At 42.2% G+C, this 20,041-nt stretch overlaps 2 protein-coding genes across 2 annotated transcripts; one reads left to right on the plus strand and one right to left on the minus strand.

Annotated features, from left to right (window-relative positions):
- Nucleotides 1–401: 401 nt before the first annotated feature.
- LOC137265365 (uncharacterized) lies at nucleotides 402–13,816 on the plus strand. Its single transcript, XM_067800755.1, has 5 exons — nucleotides 402–767; nucleotides 3,422–3,619; nucleotides 4,751–4,821; nucleotides 8,078–8,235; nucleotides 11,431–13,816. The coding sequence occupies exons 1-5, from the start codon at nucleotides 517–519 to the stop codon at nucleotides 12,889–12,891; spliced, it is 2,139 nt and encodes a 712-aa protein (XP_067656856.1). The 5' UTR covers nucleotides 402–516; the 3' UTR covers nucleotides 12,892–13,816.
- Nucleotides 13,817–17,433: 3,617 nt separating this feature from the next.
- LOC137265129 (uncharacterized) lies at nucleotides 17,434–19,130 on the minus strand. Its single transcript, XM_067800442.1, has one exon. The coding sequence runs from the start codon at nucleotides 18,979–18,981 to the stop codon at nucleotides 18,094–18,096; it is 888 nt and encodes a 295-aa protein (XP_067656543.1). The 5' UTR covers nucleotides 18,982–19,130; the 3' UTR covers nucleotides 17,434–18,093.
- Between the last annotated feature and the right edge of the window lie 911 nt (nucleotides 19,131–20,041).

The raw sequence follows: 20,041 nt of genomic DNA on the forward strand, positions 1-20,041 counted from the left end.
CCCAGACAACGGTGGTGGGTGGTACAATCAGCCATTTTGTTCTCAGGAGGTCCTCAAATTTGTACACGTGGACGAGAGTGGGGCAATTAATTTTGTACATAGAAATATTGATAAAATTACTCGTCTATAATGAATGAGTATGGTCTTTCGCCGCTTTTAGAAATATTCCAGGAATATCACAGCGGGGGATATGGGTTTGTACCCTTGTGGGCAAACGAACCCCAAATTGGTCCAGAGACTTTCTACATTTTCAACTGCTGTGGCAATCTGAACTGCCACATAGTTAAGATTTGCATGACCTGCGTTAGGTATAATTGTTTTCAGGGACTGGATGACAGACGAGTACAACACCTGTTATCACTAGCATTGTTGTGGACATAGTTTAATTGTCCGTAATTGATATCACGCTCACGTGACTGCAATAGGTACGTATCACATCAGTCGAATGACAAGGGAGTGATAGAAGATATTTAGTTCAACGGAATATTCGACTGTCTCGTTGAGGAAAGTTGGACCATGTTGCTCGTATGGGTCGCAACGGTGAGCGCCTGTGCGTGTGTCCAGTCTGTGGTCTCACAACCTGTGTCTGGCTGTCCATCTTACGGTTGCACACCCACAGGGTCCTTCTCCCTTTTGACGCCATCGGGAATTCCAAGGTCAGGGGTCAAGGTCGTCTGGACAACACCGCTGTCAAATTCATCCGGGAGCGGAAGTCGGCTGCTCGGCTGCGTCAGTAACGACAGACATGTCGTCTGCCCGTCACAATAGTGGGTAACAAAAACTGTTTTCACTCCTTTTTGATGCATGCAAACCCATATTTGTGTGATGTATAAGAGAAAGCACGCCTCCGAGGTTTTGGTAGACGATGTAAAACTGGAGGGGGAGGGAAATCCCGAGGGGCAGAATCTGAGACTTGCGATTCTAATCTTGCTTGGGAAAACCTTTGTAATTTGAGCTTAAACCTGAACGATATTTTCAACTCATTTCAAACACTCATGAACCATTTGAATATTGATGTTCATATAACCTTAGGAAAAGTAAAACCAGGGAAGCGGTCTTACTAACGAAAAATAAAACCTGGGAACAGGTCTTTCTGGCGAAAAAAGTAAAACTTGTCCCTCCAAAACAAAAACCTCAGATGCGGTTATTCAAGTAAAAACAAGAGATGACCTAGTATATAGTGAGAAGCACACATCAGGTTTGTATGTGTAATTCGTAACTTGTGTGCGTAGATCCGTACTAGCCACCCCGTTAATCCAACGTGAGATCTTTGAGCACAGGTCTGTCTGTTACAAGACAAGAGACCCTGCTGCCAATTCTGCTATATCACTAACACACTCGACCCCGTAAAGACCGGATTACAACTGGTCGTTAGCAACCCACGTTAGGCAACTAACGGGTCCTGATAGTCACTACACACTCGTAGTGCTCAGTATAGTGATACCATGGCAATACCTCCAGAATCTTTCCTTTACTGGCTGCTGACCAGCGTTGACGGGACAGCGAAGTATATATTGTGATGTGGGATATTATAAGTTATCACAGCGTGTCGTGGGAAATACGGGGTTTTATCAGTCCCGAGTAAGGTTGTATCCCCCGAACCGGAGTAACTTACAACGATAAACTGCAGTTGACTATGAAGCGAACTCTTATCTGACTATTAACTGATAGTTTGTATGTTATAATAACGTAACATTGATACTGATATCAATTACAATTATGAGTGAGATTTACCTCACAGTCCCCGAACAACATTATTTTCCCCACAGTCAAAGTCTCCCTGCAATGCTAAAGTCTTAATGGAAGCAAGTGTAGATTTTCCCAGGTTCAGGAATCTCTGCTGTCCCCAGAGCTCCTTTTCAATTCATAATAGGTTTGTTTGTTACTGTCAAAATTATATCCATTCTACATTGTGGGTGAAGCGATTGCTGGCAACGCATGAGGCTCCAATCCCCATATTGAGATGTGAAAAGTACCGCATTGCTAGTGTCTTCCATATTTCTGAGTACAGTTAAATGTGCCGTTAAACCATTTTCACTAAATGGTGTTCTCAATTACAGTTGTTATGGTTTAACACAGCATGCAATGAATGTTGTTTTTTTCAATGGTGCCTTATTACAAGCAAATATGTAGACAGTTACCAAAGTGGTCTTATTTAGAGACATATATTTCACCACCAGTCGGATCTGTTCCTACGAGAGGTCACAGGTCAACTTGAAAACCCGACCCGTGCAGAGTGATCAAACATGGCGGTGTTTTGGAAACTGCTCACACAAAGCAGAAGGCTGACTAAAATCTAATCATCAGCGTAACCTCTGGATGATTTGATCAAGCTATCCCCGTATATCCAACTTTCGTGTTGGTCTCGTCTGTACTGTGTGATTTGTCTCCATTCCGTATTGCTGGGCTTTTTTCGCTATCGCTGCATATTGTTTTAGCATTAGCAAACGAGAGGGTCCGGGTCCCGATCTTAAAAACGTTCGTAACGCTACAGCATTCGTAGCCTGTGGTAAACAATGGCGTAACGACAGGTCGTAACGCTTGTGGATCGGGATCTTAATCCATAAGCGATCGTTGAGCTTTGTCATTCGTTAGTATACGATACACTACAGAGTTACGATAGCTCTTGTTGCGAGAGTGAGTTTTACGTCACAGCTCGTTGTGATCGGGACCCAGTCATATTTAACAGAGATAAGACTGCACTTACATTCTCTTTGCTGTGGTGCATTGTCTCTAACACCATTTAGAACACCTGGTGGCAAAATGGCTCTGCTCTGTAGTTGATTGGGCTTACCGTATAGAGGTCCCCGGCAGCTTATACAAGTCATGAAAAGTGAGGTTCCAGGTTTAGACTTTATCTTAAGCAACCCGGCCATGCTTGTTGTAAGAGGCGACTTACAATATTGGATAATCAGACTCACTAATTCGGCTGACAGATGTCATCGTTACTCAACTGCGTAGATCAATGCTTATACTGTTGATCACTGGTCTAGACTCGATTTTTTACAGACTGCCGCCAAATAGCTGGAACATTGTAGTGCGGCATAAAACGACAAACTAACAACCGGAAGAGGCAGCATAATTGTCCACGATGACTAAGTTGATTGTATTATTGTACACTACACCTTTAGATGGTTGCTCGCATTATCAGCCACTGGGTGTTCTGAGGATCCTTTTATAAAGCACTACGGTGATCGTATGTCACTAAGGTATCTTTAATTCAATGTTAAAGAATGGGAGTTGCGCTTAACGTTAGTAAAGACTGCTTCTTGAAAGGGGCCCCTGGTCCAGTGTTTAACAGAAAACCATTCTATAGCTGGAATATCCTGAACATATATATTAAACAAGTAGGAACTTCTTGGGTTGTTTGTTTCGTCATTAAAGGCCGAGCGTATTTCTATTTCCATTAATGTCGTTTTAGTGGGTACGTGGGGATTGACGCAGACAACGGGAGGGTGTTGTGGAGGGACTCCACCTTGATCAACCCCTCGCTTCCTGTCATGGACATAAGTGGTGACATCATCGGCAGCGACGGCAGATACCTGACGAAGGTGGACGGTAACGGCACGGTGGAGAAGCCCGTTATTCCACTGGACCCTAGCATGACACCAGTCTACAGGTATTGTAGTGACCGTGGTCGCTTCTATAGCCGAGACAAGATATGTTGAACACTTTCAGGTTAGGTGTCGATATTCGGTCCCAGTCAATCTGCATATCTCGATATATAATCTCCATAATATATTGAACACCAAAAGAAACACAACTTTGCTGGCTTTTTGTCACGTTTTATAAACTGAAGACATGAATATGAACGCTTACTTATATGAGATTTCCTTTTTCGAAACTTGCGTTTGTTTTGCTGGTCAGTATGCCATAGACGCCCAGCCACGTGTAACGGCATGGGTCACACCCACAATCAGACAGACCAAGAGCTGCCCTACGGCTTACAGAATTCTGGGCTATGTTCCCCGAAACCACAGACCACCAACTACTTAGTGATCTTCAGAATTCCTAATTTTCTAGTATATTATTTGTATGCTGTCCCAAGATACGTACCAAAATAATTCGCAGACAACTGGCTGATAGTGCATTTACAGTAATTAACAGTGTAATGATTACAACGCTAAAGTTCATGACATTAGTTCTTCATGCAGTTTTCTCATGATATGTTTTTGTCTAACCGGGTGGTGTGGCTCAGCTGGAGTCAATGTCACGCATAGTAAGTCCTGTAAATTACGTAGGGTGGTAATTTCCGTTAACCGACACGAAGAACTGACGCAGTTTTCTTTACTGCCATCGTCGCACCTTTTTGTAAACGGTTGTCTCCCTTACGCCTACCAGGCTCAGTGAATCGGGATAAAGCTTGGGTTGTTGTTTCTGATGGTGATCTCGCCTGTGAAAAATCTAGACCTGCTGATGTAGAATTACATAATGGTTGACCATGGAAAGGAATGCGAAACAGACAGACTAGGGTTTCACTCTGTCCACTTAATCCTTTCGGGCTCATCTCTGTTCCACGCACCGTCGTTATGCCGAAGACCGGGGTTCGAATCCCCATGATATGTACAATGTGTGAAGCCCATTTCTTGTGTCCCTGCTGTGTTGTTACTTTAATATTGCTAAAAGCGGCGTAGAAACACAATCACTGATCCCTCCTCTTCGCTGCCTTATTCAGGCGTGATATAAATGAAACACTATTCAACACAGCGCTGAACCCAATCCACTTACCATCCCCGATGCTCTGTTCCAGCATTGTGTTCGGAGAAGGGAACATCTTATTCATTGTGTCTCAGACGGGGGAACTGGTCGCCTACCTATCAAGTAAGTTTACCTGGTCTGTCTGCGAGATACAGTTTTACACTATGTTATATATTTGTTTATGTACTTTATACAATATTGTCACTGTTTCTACATGGGATATTTGCGCAATCAATGTCTTACGTCTTGTATGTGCTATTTAACAATTACAGATGGAAAATTACTTGTTCTTGACAAAACCTTTGCTTCATGATTTATGAAACAAATGGTAAAATTACTGCTTATCTTATGAAGAGTGATGTTAAAAAACGTATTCACAAAGGTATGTATTAAATCACATAAATTCAGGTAGGTGTACATTCTTTAACCATCGACATCGCGTTTACGGAACATGTAGCTACATAAATACACTTATACACCTTACATACAGGTGAGTGTGTATTATCCCCCTCAGTGGATATTATGCGGTTATCCCATCTGAATCCCTGAGATACATTCATGGAATGAAACAGTAAGACTAACGCTTAGGCTCCGAATATATATAATTTTGATAGTAACAAATAATCACATTTAAATGAAAATGGAAAATCTGTGAGATTCGGTAACCTGAAGCAATCTAGACTTGCTTCATTTAGGGTTTTAGCATTGCAGGGAGGGCTAGGCAGTAGGGGAAATAATGTGGTTCGGGGACAGGGAGACAGACTCTCTGAGATATATCACACGTTCGCTGGTCACGTAGAAGACCCAGATCCAATTCCAGTTCAAGAGTACCATTTGTTAATCTAATTTAGGATTTCCTAAACGTGATATGTAATGTGATACATGTGGTTTCACCTTAGGCAAGTAAATCTGTACACAATCGTCTCCTTTCCCCCGGCCAAAAATGGGTACCCGATTGGATAAAGACTCTAATTACCTAGTGCCTCGCCTCTATTTAGGGTATTATACTGACGAGCAAAGGAAAGTACACAGGCTGTGTATCTTCCAGTAACAAGAACTTTTGATGAAATGGAAAATGCATGTTGCAGCACGCCGCAATACACGTGCATTATCACCAAAATGACATTGTAACAATAAAGAGCGATGTAATCTTTGCTTAATCTATATCTTTGTACCTTTATGTTTATATTTGTCGTTTATGGAATATTACCACTGTTTCTTCATGGAATGCTATGCAATAATACATCTTATCTTATCTTACCTTATGTAGTTATGACCACTGCAGGTCCCTACGACACTGGAAGGTCAATGCCGTTGAATGCAGCGGTCGGTGGGCCCATATACGGAAGTCGTCATGTCACTTTGAATCGGCTCACGCGAAGTACCAATGATGTGGCCGCTGATGACGTCACCGTCAACATCCGTTTGCGTAGCATTCCTCTTGGGGTGTTGTGACTCTGGGACGCCAAATTCTGCGTCGAGTATATGTCTTGCCTGTCATATTGAAACGGTTTAACATCCGAGATATGTCCTTGCAATATGGCTGTTGGAAGCACCCATTTGTGACATTCCTGTGGCCCGTTCTCGTTGCGCCGACGTCAGTCTTGGCAGTTTTTCTCGTGAGAGTTTTGTCAAGTGATTGTTCAGTCTTCACGACAAACAAGTTTGATACCCCTGTGCATAGGACAATAATCACAACTTTGAAAACATTAGTACAAAACACAAATGTTTTCGTTGCATTTTGACAAATGAAACATGATGGTTGCGTTCTATACAATCAGTGTTCTTCAATAATTTTAGAAGATAAAACGCAAATTTGGAATTACAACAACAATTACATCTGTGTACTTTATTTCGCTCGTCGCTCATCTATCTATCTATCTATCTATCTATCTATCTATCTATCTATCTGTAATATACAGAGGTTCTGTTAACTCCTCATCGCTGGAACAGTGGTGCTAATTAGTTGTCATCTCAGTATTTTCTGACCCACATTAATTATCTGATATGGGTTATATTGTTATTATACTGGAAACCCAGTGACGTCATTATATCTCAGAAACTGAAAGTGGACGTTCGTGAACTTTTGTGACAATCATGAACACGCCAAACTGTGTTCTGAATGTTGAACGAATGAGACAGTTTGAAACCGCGCGCGCGCGCGTGCGTGCGTGCGTGTGTGTGTGTGTCTGCAGTGTGTCCATCACGCCGTGTTGTTCTCATGTTCGTCAGATCCCCCGTCACCATGGGGTGACAAGTCAGTGAGTGGTGTTGTAAATCCACCTCCCTACACAGGAACATCGCCACATCTCGGAATCTAAATGACTGATTATCAAGATAAACATCGCCATTCCTGGGTCTGACACTTACGACCATTTCCAGGCCTCAACGAACCCCCCTCTACTCCGGCCTCCCCTCTCCCCTCCCGAACTTCCACAAACAACCCATGCAGATTATATCTTACGTGTAGAGAAGCAGCCTGTCCCTTCCACCCTTGCCGTATCTCTCCTCCCTTGTGAAAACAGTCAACACCAAAAGTAATGTGAACTGCCTAGAGTATGTTACTTTAGATCTTCATTAGAGTTTTGCCTTGTCACATCGTCCATCAAGCCGACAAACTGAACAAAACAGGATAATCTGTCTGCAATTAGATGTTTATGCCTATAGAATACGCCTCCAACGTTTGGGAGGAGGATGTACTTTTAAAGAACACTAGTCTCCTAGTTCCTCAACCACTTTGTTGTCTCATATGCACAGCTCGAGCTCTTAATGAAGCAAGTCTAGGTCACTCAGCCGAAATCCAGACTTTGTGTTACTGACATCCTCATAATGTGTGAAGACCATTTCTGGTGTCCTCCGCTGTGATATTGTTGCAATGTTGCTAAAAGCGGCGTAAAACCATACTCACTCTGGTATGAAATCAACCGCGTTTTGAAAATGAAGAACAAGAGCATATATTGGTAATGGGGCTGGTGGCCGTTTTGTACACACACACGTTCGTTTGTGTGTGTGTGTATCTATATATGTGTGTGGATGTATGTACGCGCGCGCGCACACACACACGGAATCAAACACTGGCGCGTCGAACTTCTATCTTACAACTGACTCGATATTATGCCCTGTCCTTCTTCGATCGCAGTTATGCGGTTGTGCCGAGTTTTTGATAACTCGAATTATTTACGAAGGTCCCCCGATTTGGACACACCTATGTTTAACTGTACACAGCTGAGATAAAGAAAATCGTAAAATCTGCATAAAAACATCAGGTTCTTTTTGTAGTTTCTTTGTTGTTGCATGTCCTCGCAGCTTTTGTAAGTGCTGAAAGGTTCGTAACATATACACAATTGTAATATATATTTTTGTTTTCGAATTTTCCCAGACGGGATCCCCTTGGCGTCCCTGGTGCTTCGCGGAAACGTGGAGAGGTATAACGGGACATTCCACCCTATCGCCCAGCCCATCATGAAGGGAAGCCGCGCTTACATCCTCACTCAATTCCAGCCCGACCCTCAAGACGCCGCCATACCGCAAGAAAAGGTAGGGAGACCCAGTGGGTCACACTGGAGCTGCTCCAATGCTGTTCTTAAAAATGCGTCAGTGTATGAGGAGTAATTTTATCTCTATAGCAGCAAACGACCAGGCAATGATGTACGAGGAATTGTCAAGAGGTTGTTAGCCTAACTATGTTCTCGATGTCCAAGGTTTGTAAAGTTACCACCTTATTGTGAAGGGATCATTAGCAAAGCTATATTCAAAGTTTCACATATGGGGTATGTGGTTAACGAGATATGAGTCATCACAACACATCGGTGTATAATATTTGTAAAATGATTGCAAAAAATGAAAACGATGTCATTTGATTATTCTTGGAAAATGGTATGTCTCCAGAGGATATCATATAGAATATGTTCAGAATCAGAATCGTATTGAATGTAATTCTGTCATAATCAACAGACAAAGATTGCTTCAATCAGATTTACACACTGGCTGTGTCTTAAGGACAACTCCACTACTGTTCACAATATATCGGGAGGTTGTACTTGTGTGACCATTCAGTATTTGGCTTAATCCATTGGCATCACGTGTGAATAGTGAAAACATTAGAATAGGTTATGCTCTTAGGATAAAGTCATCTTGAAGTGGGTGGGAGTCTCCATAACAAGCCCTTTCACTATAATATATAAGTTTGAATTTAGCGGACTTCTGCCTTCCAAGACAAGAAGTCAAACAAAATGGGGATCTTGAGGCTGGTACATAGCAAACCAATTTGCTTGAAGTTGACAGATATTACGTAGAGAAATTAAACATAAAAACATAAAAGATCAGCTGCATTTACATCATTGTCATGGTGAGGGTCTCTACTTTTTGACATCCGTATAGGAGCTTATACTCATCCCCTTATAAAAAATAACAGCTTATACTCATCCCTTTATGGAATGCAACAGTTTTATACTCATTCCATTACCAGTACAACTGCGAATACTCATCCCCTTCTCACTACAACAGCTTATACTCATTCCGTTATCAATACAACAGCTTATAGTCACCCGATTGTCAATACAACTTTTACTCATTTCCTTCTCAATTCAACAATTTACATTCATTCCGTTATCAATACAACAGGTTGTGTTCATTCCCTTATCAATACAACAGCTTATATTCATTCCCTGATTTCGACTACTCCAGTCCTCTGCCCGCTTTGTATCACTTGATGAAAATATGCTATCTCTCAAGACTTTGCTTCAGCCGCTTCCTATGTCCGTTTTCAGATTGTGAGAATGCTGCGCTTATATTCTGTCGACATCCGGGTCAGTGAGTTAGAGCGCATGCGCGTGGCATGGAGCCTGAAAATTGAAACAGGGATGACTACTTTCGCTTCCGAAAACGATTCTACTGGTGGCTCTGAAAATGTGTTGCTGTATTACCTCAGCACCATCTACATCAGTTTGTCGGGGGTTGATGGTGACGCTGTGTCGACGGTGCTAGCCGTTAGAGAAGACGGCTCGAAGGGAACCGTGGTGTATACAGCTAGTTATCCCCCGTCTTATTTCGCAATCTACGATGACGTCATGTTTTGTTATGACGATGCTGTTCAGATGCCGGTCGTCTGGGTTGCTCAGCAACGGGGCTCTGTTATTTCAGCACTTGACCCAAAAACTAAGACAATGTCCATGAACGTTACTTTAAGTACCTTACTGAATGTGAAGCGCGCCAGGCTATCCTCAAAACTAATGGTACATAAAGATACAGGTGATAGGTTTGTGCTCATGTTCGCACTGAGCACTGCAAACACAACAGCCGAGAGGTACTCCCAACACCTCGTGACACTGCAAGGAGTTCTGTCTTCACGGACAGCGCCTACCGTAATGTGGAGTACTCCCTTGCCCGATTCGTTTCAGATTGAAGGCCAAATCAGTTTTGCTAGCGGATCATATGAGACATTCGTCGCAACTGCTAGGAATACGACCGGGGTGTATGCTTTTGGCTTCCATTAAATATCAAAGATGTCGACTAAATAAAATTCAAAATGAATAGGTTTGCCATGTTACAAGTCATTCATTAGCCTTTTTCCCCAAATATAACATGCTTTCAACGTATGCTTTCTGTGTACGTTTATCTCATTTCCTTGCTTTGTACTGCAGCCTAAGTAAACTTATTCTCAGTACTTTTCGTTACACTCCACTACTGAGTATAACAAAACCTTATGGGAGGTCGCGTCAGGTAACCTTTGAGACTGACCAATCAGAACACAGTTTACCAAATCGCGAAAGTGCACATTCGCACATACCTTTTGAACTTCGTACCCGAACGATTCCGAATGCTATTTAGCGTACGCTCGCTTAAGGGTGATGCTCACGGCGTACGTACAACCATGACAACGGTGAGTAAACAGTCGCTGAAAATAGTGTTTTTGGCAATATTCAAGGATGTTATCTGGCGGAAATATTAGCTAATGGTAACAATGTCCACAGAATCCCTAACGCGTATATAAATGCAAGTAAAATAACTGTATTCTGTGCGGATTTTTGTTTGCGGAGAGATCCATGTCAGTGACGTGAATATTTTGGAAGTCCCTCCGATCCCTCAATAGTAGCCGTTGTGTGATTGGTTAAATCTATTTAACCGTCCCGCGTTTGACTGGACGGCCATTTGTCGCTCAAAGGTTACCTGACGCGACCTTCTACTAGGTTTTGTTAAACTCAGTGGTGGAGTGTAACGAAATACACAGATACTAAGTTTACTTAGACTGCTTTGTACTGTGACTACCATTTAGCAACATCTCAGCTATCCCTTCTCACAGCATTCAATGAACATACACGTCAGCTTGTCCTGCTGTACCTCCATTCCCCACCCCGCCCGGCACTGACATCTCAAGTGCCCATTCGACTGCCACCGTCTCTGTCCTGTGACACGTGCACCTGCTGTCATTGAAACATGTTTGAGCAATCCTCGAGAAGCGTTTGCTGACAGATTTTGTACTGCAGAGTATTGAAGGACAAAGACCTAACTGCAGGAGACCGGGTATGGGCTGACTCGAACTTTCATCCAAATTCTAGTGGCACAACATTACCCCTACTCTGTAACAGAGCATTTCCTTCCGGACTGTTTGAGAAAAATAGCCTGTTGGCTATCCTTACATCATAAATCCAAGATACCGCAATAACTTTTGATGGATGGCATATTGGTATTTTGTGTCGCTGATTTTATCATGTTCTTCCACATTTTCCACAGCTGGGCATTCTAGCTCTGCAACGTGTGTACGCCATTGACATCCAGGATCGCATGGTGAAGCCTATCGACATCGTCTGGTACATCAACCTGGAACTAGAGGTCAAGGTTAACTTCCGGGAATCAGTGAAATCCAAGAAATCGCCCCAGTATGAACCTGAGCAAACCAGTACGGACATAGATTCTAGTAAACAGAATCCAATAACCAGGTTCTCGCGTGACGAAGCAGTAAAACCGAGGATCACTGACAAAATGAATCAGTCTCGTTTCTCCAGAAACACTCATGACTCTCTGGAGCACGACAAGAGGTTAATGTATAAGACAGCTGATCGGACAGAACGTGAATTATTTCTGCTGGGCATGCTCACACGATCTAAAGCAAAAGGTGGCAAAAGATTTAGGGAACCTATCAACAGTTTTCGAAATCCAGTACATCGACATGACAAGTCTTCTAATGTAGTTGAAATGGTTCAGCAAGGGTCTGTACAATTTGTCGCTACAAACAAGTCTCAAAAGTCTGATACTCTCGGTACAAGAAACCCAAATTCTGGTACTTCCGGTACAGGAAACCCAAATTCTGGTTCTTCCGGTACAGGAAACCCAAACTTTGATAATTCCGGTGCGGGTCATCCCCAACAGGGCCGCCACTGGAACAGCAACATCCGACACCAGTCGTCCCAGCAGGCAAATGAACAGTCGAGTTTGAGCTTCTTCTTTGGAACAGTGATGGCCAGCGTGGCTCCCCCTATCGGGATCTGTGACATGCTAACATTGGTGGAACATCGTCAGAGTTGCCTTGAAAGCTCATTTTCCAGACTGGTAGGCATTCAAGATCTAGGAACCAACATGAGTTTGTTATACAGCAACAACTTCTCCCTATCTCACATGTCAGTCTATGACTCGTCGTATGGCAGAGTAGGACTGGACTCGTCCTGGGACACTTCCATGACGCAAGAAATCCAACACGCGGATCCAAAACACAAAAGACAAGCTAAGCACACACAGCAACGTAAGAGGCTTGGAGAGGGAAGTCTGGTGTGGGCTGTGACACAGTTTGGGGACACTATCAACGGATTCGATCAAATCTCAAGCCAGGTCCAACAAATCGCTAACGTGTCCCAAATGCTGAACACCACGGTACAAGTGACATCAAGGGTGATGGTCGCCTTGGATCCAAATACACACGCTGACCTCCTTCTCTTCGCCATAAGACGGGTGAATAAATCAGAGCCCCATTCTTCTTTCAATGCCACGAATTACCTAGTTGCCTTGGATACATCCTTTGGTGACGGCGAGGAAAACATTATGTGGACATTTCCCGTCCCCTATGATTATGAAGTTCAAGGTCAGATTGTCGTGCTGGAAGTTCCATGGGTGAACAGTACCTCACCGCTTTTAGTCGCAACAGCTCAGGGCCCAGTCAGTCAGATAGCATTCGCTTTCAACTTCACTCAGATACTGTGAATAAACCATTGCAGTGTGATATAACACTAAAGGCCCTACTTTATTGTTGGCCATTTCACCATTTGATGCTTTCGTCTAATTTATGATGAATGTTTCCCACTTGCTTCTGGACTGAAACATCCGGCGACACCTCACAGCATACGGAACATATAAGAGGCATTTTCAGGACATATGTCCCATGTTATCTTGATCCTTTGGTTAGTTTGTTCAGTATAGGGACAAAATCAGTTTAACTTAACGATGTTGTGTAGTAAATGTTGTGATGATTAAAAAGGATATTGCCATTTGCTCAAGGTGCCGGATGTATCGTTAAAAAAATATTTGTGACTTCCACCAACTTTCGTACATGTGTAATCATTGATACAAAGAATTTCTTTCACTAATAAAGTACCCGTGTTGTCCCAAATGACCGACCGTAGTCAAGTCAAATAGGTAAATTGGGATTGGCATCTGACTTCTGATTTCAGGTGTTGTCTGAAATGATAGTGAAACTCTCGACTGAAACAAATGACTGCATTAGTGTTAGTGATACCATAGTTATAAGATATTTGTGCGTTTCATGAACATGTACGTATGCTACGTAAATATACATACCTAGATAAATGTTAAATTCATAATGCACTCTGCTCATATAATTTGATGTTGATTTTTTTTATCTGACAGTCACTTTACGAATTGTTTTAATGTCGTTGTTCAGTTATTTTTTGGATTATCTTACCCAAATACTTATGCTAATATGCTGATATTCAATTTGATGCCATCCTACCACAAGTGGCACAAATATGCAGGCAAACCGTAAATCGACATATGATATTTACATTGCTTCAGTGGCATTTTCTACCAGAGACTTTACACTAAATATGTCATTGTTTTAGCCCTATGTAATTTCATACGTAACTATTTAGTATAAAGATCTGTATCAGAATGACAGAGTGATAATATTCTTTTACTTGCCCTGTCTCCCAAACCCTACACTTTGCTCTGTCTATAAGGTCATCGAATGGAGTGGCGGACAATTATAGCCGATTCACCCTTGAATTGGTAGTATTCCAGCTGGATCAAATATGTCAGCAAAATGTCGATCAAAACGGATCCCACTTTGCATCAGCGTCACTATGTGCACACGATGACGCCACAGAGACGGAGCCATAAAGGAAACTTTTGCATAAAGGCTACGGTTAAACATTACAGTTCTGTCGATCTGGCTATGTTAAACAATCACAGTGACAAAGTGTTGGGACAAATACTCACGATAAATACTCAGGTAGACTAACGCTTAAACTCTAAATAGATATGATTTTGATAGTAACAAATAATCGCCAAAAGAGAGACGGCAAAGAGAACCTAGGGGCAATCTAAACTTGCGTCTTGTAGGGATTTGGCATTGCAGAGAGTAGGCAGTAGGAAACATAATGTGGTTCCGGGACTGTGAGAAAGACTAGTGCTTCCAGTATGCTTGCTGCTGCTACTGCTTGTTAATTGATAATCGTTTCAGATTCTATATAGTTTCTAAATACATATCATTGTGTTGAAAACAGTTAACCCCATTTCATTTTAAAATGGAATCACAGTTGCTGATAAATATCTAGATTTGCTTCTTTTGTAGATTATGAAAATGTATATTTTGTTATGGTAATTTGGGTTACATTTATGTTTGTTTCAGCAATGTAACTTCATACTTTCCACTTGTTGTAACTTATATATAGTGTTCAGAAGACGATTGTTCTGCCTTTGGGGAGCAAATTCTGGTTTATGGGAGAGTGAATATGGTTTTAGGCCGCCCTAAGCATTATTCCAGCACACTAGACACTAGAAAATGTGCCTCACACATTGTCCCATGTGGGGAATCGAACTCGGCCTTCGGCATGACGAGCGGACGCTTTATCCACTAAGCTACCCCAGCACATATGTCCATGACAAGTAGTTTTCGGGATTCAAGGTCGAGGACTTGAGTATCAGAATGTAAACAAAAGAAAGGAAACAGATTAAACACAAGAGATACTGGCATACCCTACAAAATATAAACCGAGAATATCCTGAAAGATGTTTTAAACATTTGAACAGACGAAGCTCGCCCAAAACAGGTAATGTAGTAACGCTATTTTGTAAACTCATTTCCGGTTTTAGATGCATAAAGATGTATGCAAACGTAATAATAATAACGTGACATAATGGCCATTCTACCAGTTAGGCCTTCTAAACGTACGCGTGTTTATAAGCACGTTGTGGCTATGGTAAATTCGGCACCACACAACCTGTCTCGCGTTTAAGCCCCGCCCACTTCTCGACAATAACCACGAGCATACTGTGCAGAGCTGTCTGTGTTTTGTCTGTCACGCGACGCTCAAAGTGGCGGCACGGGTTTTAGTGACAGAAACGGCTTGATCGGGCGGGAATGTGCAGTGTTGGAAGATAACATCAGTATAAATATTCGTGCATTCTGAGATTTTCTCCATAAAATCGTGTGTATGCGAATTGGGGTGCAAAAAATAAATGGACAAATGCCACCTTGTGGAATCTCTGACCAGGTTGACATCTGATATCGTATCCCAACGGCGTAGATTCATGTTCATACAGTTGTTCACTTGATTGTCTGGGCCTGATTATTTACAGATCGCCGCCATACAGCTGGAATACTGTTGAGTGCGGCGCTAAACAACAACCAAACTAAAGCTACATTTAGCAATGCACCCCGTTCCAACGACAGGAATGGCTATTTGGTTTGACATCGTTTACATTCTTCATGTTCAGCTCATATTTTCAGAGTACAGAGTTGTTGTATTACATTGTACCAGACGAGTCGAAAGAATGATCAAAGTCTTAGCGTGTATCTTCCCTACATAGTCTATAGCTTTATAATGTCAGACTATTGAAATACCATGTCTAACATCAGTGAGTTAGATATTACGCCGCTTTTACTAATTCCTTTTATTCTTGTTCAACCAGCTTCGGAGGTACAAAACAATACGTATATTTTGTGCATACATAAACAATGTGAAGATTAATTTGGGTTACATTCGATTACGTTTCATGAGTGTTGAGTTGATAATAGATATAAATCTGGAAAGCTTTTAGGCGTAAATAAAGATTTAAAAGTATGCACATCTGGAAACATATTGAATTTAAAGGGATATTCCAACATCAGAAATAGACTTCACACATTGCATCCATGTGGGGAATCGAACCCAGGTCTTCTGCGTCACGATCGAACGCTTTAACCACTAAACTACCCTAATAACACCTTTACCCAGCTCAAACATTAGGTCAACAAATCGCGCTCTGCATTTTTCCTGCGAAATTACGTATATCTGTAAATAATATTCAGATTCGTTGGCAAGTATCCGTACTACACCCAAGCCCGACAGCCTGATCCCGTTAGTCGCCGGTCACTAAGAGCATGGGTTGTAAGGTAATGTTAATGTAATGGCACTTACGACTTCCTTAGCAGTAAGAGAGCTTAAAAAATCTAGGCGCTGGATCTTCACGGGTAGGTAATGTATATTGTATGATAAGCAAATAGCGGAATGCAACAGATAGTATGTAATACTTGCACTTATATCATGCGATGTTGATACAGTCATGCATATATTGTGTTTACATATTTTGTTTATAATGTGAGGACATATATTACGGTATATATTTAAACTGTTTCTAACAACTCGTCTCCAAATGAAAATGCATGCTTGTAAATAAATTATAAAAATGTGTCAAGGCTTGTATACGATGGTGAATACCCATCTAATCTGGAAACCCGCCTTCCACACATATCTACTGGACACGCCCATGTATGAATTGTCAAACGTTGGACTATTTCATTACTTGTTGCGGGTTTTTTTAATACTGAAATTGGGGACGCAACAGTCAGAATAACGGTGTTATGATGTAATAAACTGCCCAACTGCTTCTTATTTATATCAAGCATGTCCTTCCGGCAGAGCTGGATGTGGGCGAATGAATGATATCAAGCGCCGCAGTAAGCAGTGTACCAGCTCTTTTATGGCGGAGTGTAAACAAGGGAGTCTGGATAAATCGATTCATTGATGATGGGAAATCAGTACGATCGTTCCTGCCTTTCACTGGGTTAGGGTTGCCCGAGTTAATCCACATCCAAACTGATTTTGTTACAAAGTTTTGTTTGTTTTTTTTAATTCAATGACATTTTGGGTTTTTTTAATTCAAGTAGAACGATCGGAATACTACCCTACCATATCCATTTTCAGACAAGACGATTCCCTTAGTACCTGTCAATCGACAGCTGTCTTGTACAGACTACAGCGGGTGAGCATAGTTTTACTACGCTTTTAGCAATATTCCAGGAATATCGCGGCAAGGGCCACCAGAAACAGACCTCACATAATATATCCATGAATGGAATCGAACCCACGCCTTCGTCAAAACGAGCAAACGCAATACTAACTAGACTATCCCCCTTCAGTGGATTCAGTTATCGCCCACTGTCACAATGTAGTCTCTTCCGACAAGCAACATGACCATTACTGTCAAGGTAAAGTCAGCTGACGAAGTAAAACATAACACTGGTACGAATTCCATCTATATTCTAGGATACTAAAACTACTTTTCAATACAGAAGTGTTTTTTTACAAAGTCCACCTATTTACAGGAGTCATATTCCATCAATATCTTATACTGACGGTCATAAAATAACATCAATAAAACTGTCGGAAACTTCTAAAATTTCAAATTTACAATGATGTATAATCCTACATGCTAAAGCATCATAAATAAAAGCATTTAAACGCACGATAAGACCTACTAGATACTCAACAAAAAACGCTTAACCTTAAAATGATGTAAAATTTCAGGCTAATTCTCAGAACGTACTATTTTTAACTAAAATGTCAGTCCATTTGACAGTCCATTGCACCAAACACGTTGCTAAAATGTCCCCGCACTTTAACATATAAGCACTGCATGCTTTCTGTCAAAACGGTAAATTCGTTTTGAGCACAGCACTCTTCTTAACACATTCACGTGTTCCTAGACTAAACAATAAACAAAACTAGATAGTATATATCATACACAACACTGTGAGTTCATCATTTCCTCAATGAGTCAAGATTAAAATCAGTTGCGAATAAAAACAGCTCCTCATCTGGAAAACTGGATTCATGACGAGTCCCCGTCGATGCAACATACACTTGAAATGTGGAATGTAACAGTATTCACAACTCAGGACATTCTCTATGTACGCCGCTTTTTACCTGTGGCCATGCGCGTTGTGCGGAGAGGGGATGGGCTGGTTCGAAACTCTGAGTCGTTGTTGAAGGGGCAGTATTTGATAGTGTGGGCGTGGTCCCCGATGGCTTGGCAAATTGGACACGGGTATTTCCTTAACACTGGACACGCCGTATAGCCACGAGAATCCTTCAAAACATGCCCAGTGTACACATGTGGAGGTTCCTTGTTGTTCTTGCAAAATACACAGATCAACTTAGATTTCTTTTTCCCCTGCACCTGTAGCTGTGTAACATCCCCACGGGCGGTCTTGCATTGTTTCAGCCACAGATATTCCTTGATCCGATCATTTGGAACGACCGGGATCTCCCGGGTGGGGGGTTCGTGTCCGCGCACCTTCTGCTGTATGATGTCATACTCGTCCAATTCGTATGTAGTTCCGTTCCTTTCGAATTCCGCAGTTGTCAAAGCACGAAGTCTTTCCTGGTCTAGCTTGATGAAATTCGAATTCACGAGCGGTGGATTTGAAGCTTGGAAAGATAAATACTTGAAACTGTCGCTACTTTCGTCCGATGACAGGGAAATATCGGAACTGGGGCTCAGCTCGGCCCGGCCCCCGGCGAACTCCTGACACAATCCAAAGTAGTCCTGGTAGGGGTCGTAGATGTGGTCGTTGCCCAGACATAACACGTCGCTAAGCGCGGAGTCATTCCTACCTGTGAACTCTTCTTTGGTGGGCAAGATTTTCTTCTTGGCGAGCTGTGGCGTGAATTTGGGGATCTGGGGGAGAAGTAGGCTTTGGCTATATGGAACTCCATCCCCAGCAAGTAGTTCGAAGTCGTCAGTCGTACGACAATCCCCGGAGTCAGGTTCCAGCACAGGGTGTAGCAGCATTGTTGTATCAGCCACAGGTCGCCTCCGAGTTGAAGATGGTAGCCTCGGTCAGTGATGCGCCGCCTAAGGTGATACTATTTGGCAGCGCTGACGACTCTTGCACCTGGCGCGTGTGACAGTGCACGCAGTCCACGTGCGTTTTATAACTTGCCATACGTCCAGGCCGCCAACGACGTTCATTGGCTTAGGTGTCCCCCGTCAATTAAGCACTGGGCGGAGCTTACATTATTTGTAAACATAAATCACGTGACACGATAGAACTTCGGAAAACGATGCAACTTTATACCAGAAATGTAGATTAAGTACATGTATTGCATTCCAACCATGGAAACTGATTTAGATGCCATATTCTTAAAAAATACTTTGATGATGTGTTTAGTACGTGTATGCACAAAAGGAATTGTTATAAGGGCGACGTGAAAAAAATTACTCGAAAAAGATACGGGAAACAACACTGATGTATAATACCTAAGCTGTTATTGTATTAAAACTTGTACAGTTAATATGGTTAATATTACACTGCATCAACTTGACCGACCACGCAAGGAATGTGGGACCAGCCTGGGAGGACGGACAACAGTGACACAATGTAACACTACGTTAATGTGTGGTATAGCTACAGTATTGCCACGGGCTGTTCAAACACGGCGGGTACGTTTGAAGTGTATCACAGTGAGGGACAGTTCCTGGAAATCACTCTCACTGCAATATCTTGCTGTAGAGTAACCCGTGAAAAAGGGTCCATGAAATTGTTTTGTTTAAAGCCGCACTAAACAATATTCAATGGCAGAAGACAGTTATGCGTTAATGTAGATTATTATAAGAAGTAAGTCAATATTGTTGTGATTTATCAAAATGTTTATCTAAAGCGAGGGTCATAAGAACACCAGTGTGACAGTAAAGCTGGACCAGACAATCCAGTGGTCAGCATCATCGATCTGCGCAAGTGGGAACCACCCGATCACGTTAATCGCCTCTTACGACAAGCATAATCGCCTTTTTGTGGCAAGCATGGGGTGCTGAAGGTCTATCCACGGGGCAATTTGAACCAAAATATTTT

This window comes from Haliotis asinina, chromosome 15, assembly GCF_037392515.1.
Source record: "Haliotis asinina isolate JCU_RB_2024 chromosome 15, JCU_Hal_asi_v2, whole genome shotgun sequence".
Classification (NCBI taxonomy): Eukaryota; Metazoa; Mollusca; class Gastropoda; order Lepetellida; family Haliotidae; genus Haliotis; species Haliotis asinina.

Coding starts and splice junctions, on each gene's coding strand:
- LOC137265365 (XM_067800755.1), top strand. CDS start 517: ATGTTGCTCGTATGGGTCGCAACGGTGAGCGCCTGTGCGTGTGTCCAG. Junction 768..3,421: donor GTCGTCTGCCCGTCACAATA/GTGGGTAACAAA, acceptor ATGTCGTTTTAG/TGGGTACGTGGGGATTGACG. Junction 3,620..4,750: donor AGCATGACACCAGTCTACAG/GTATTGTAGTGA, acceptor GCTCTGTTCCAG/CATTGTGTTCGGAGAAGGGA.
- LOC137265129 (XM_067800442.1), bottom strand. CDS start 18,981: ATGCTGCTACACCCTGTGCTGGAACCTGACTCCGGGGATTGTCGTACG.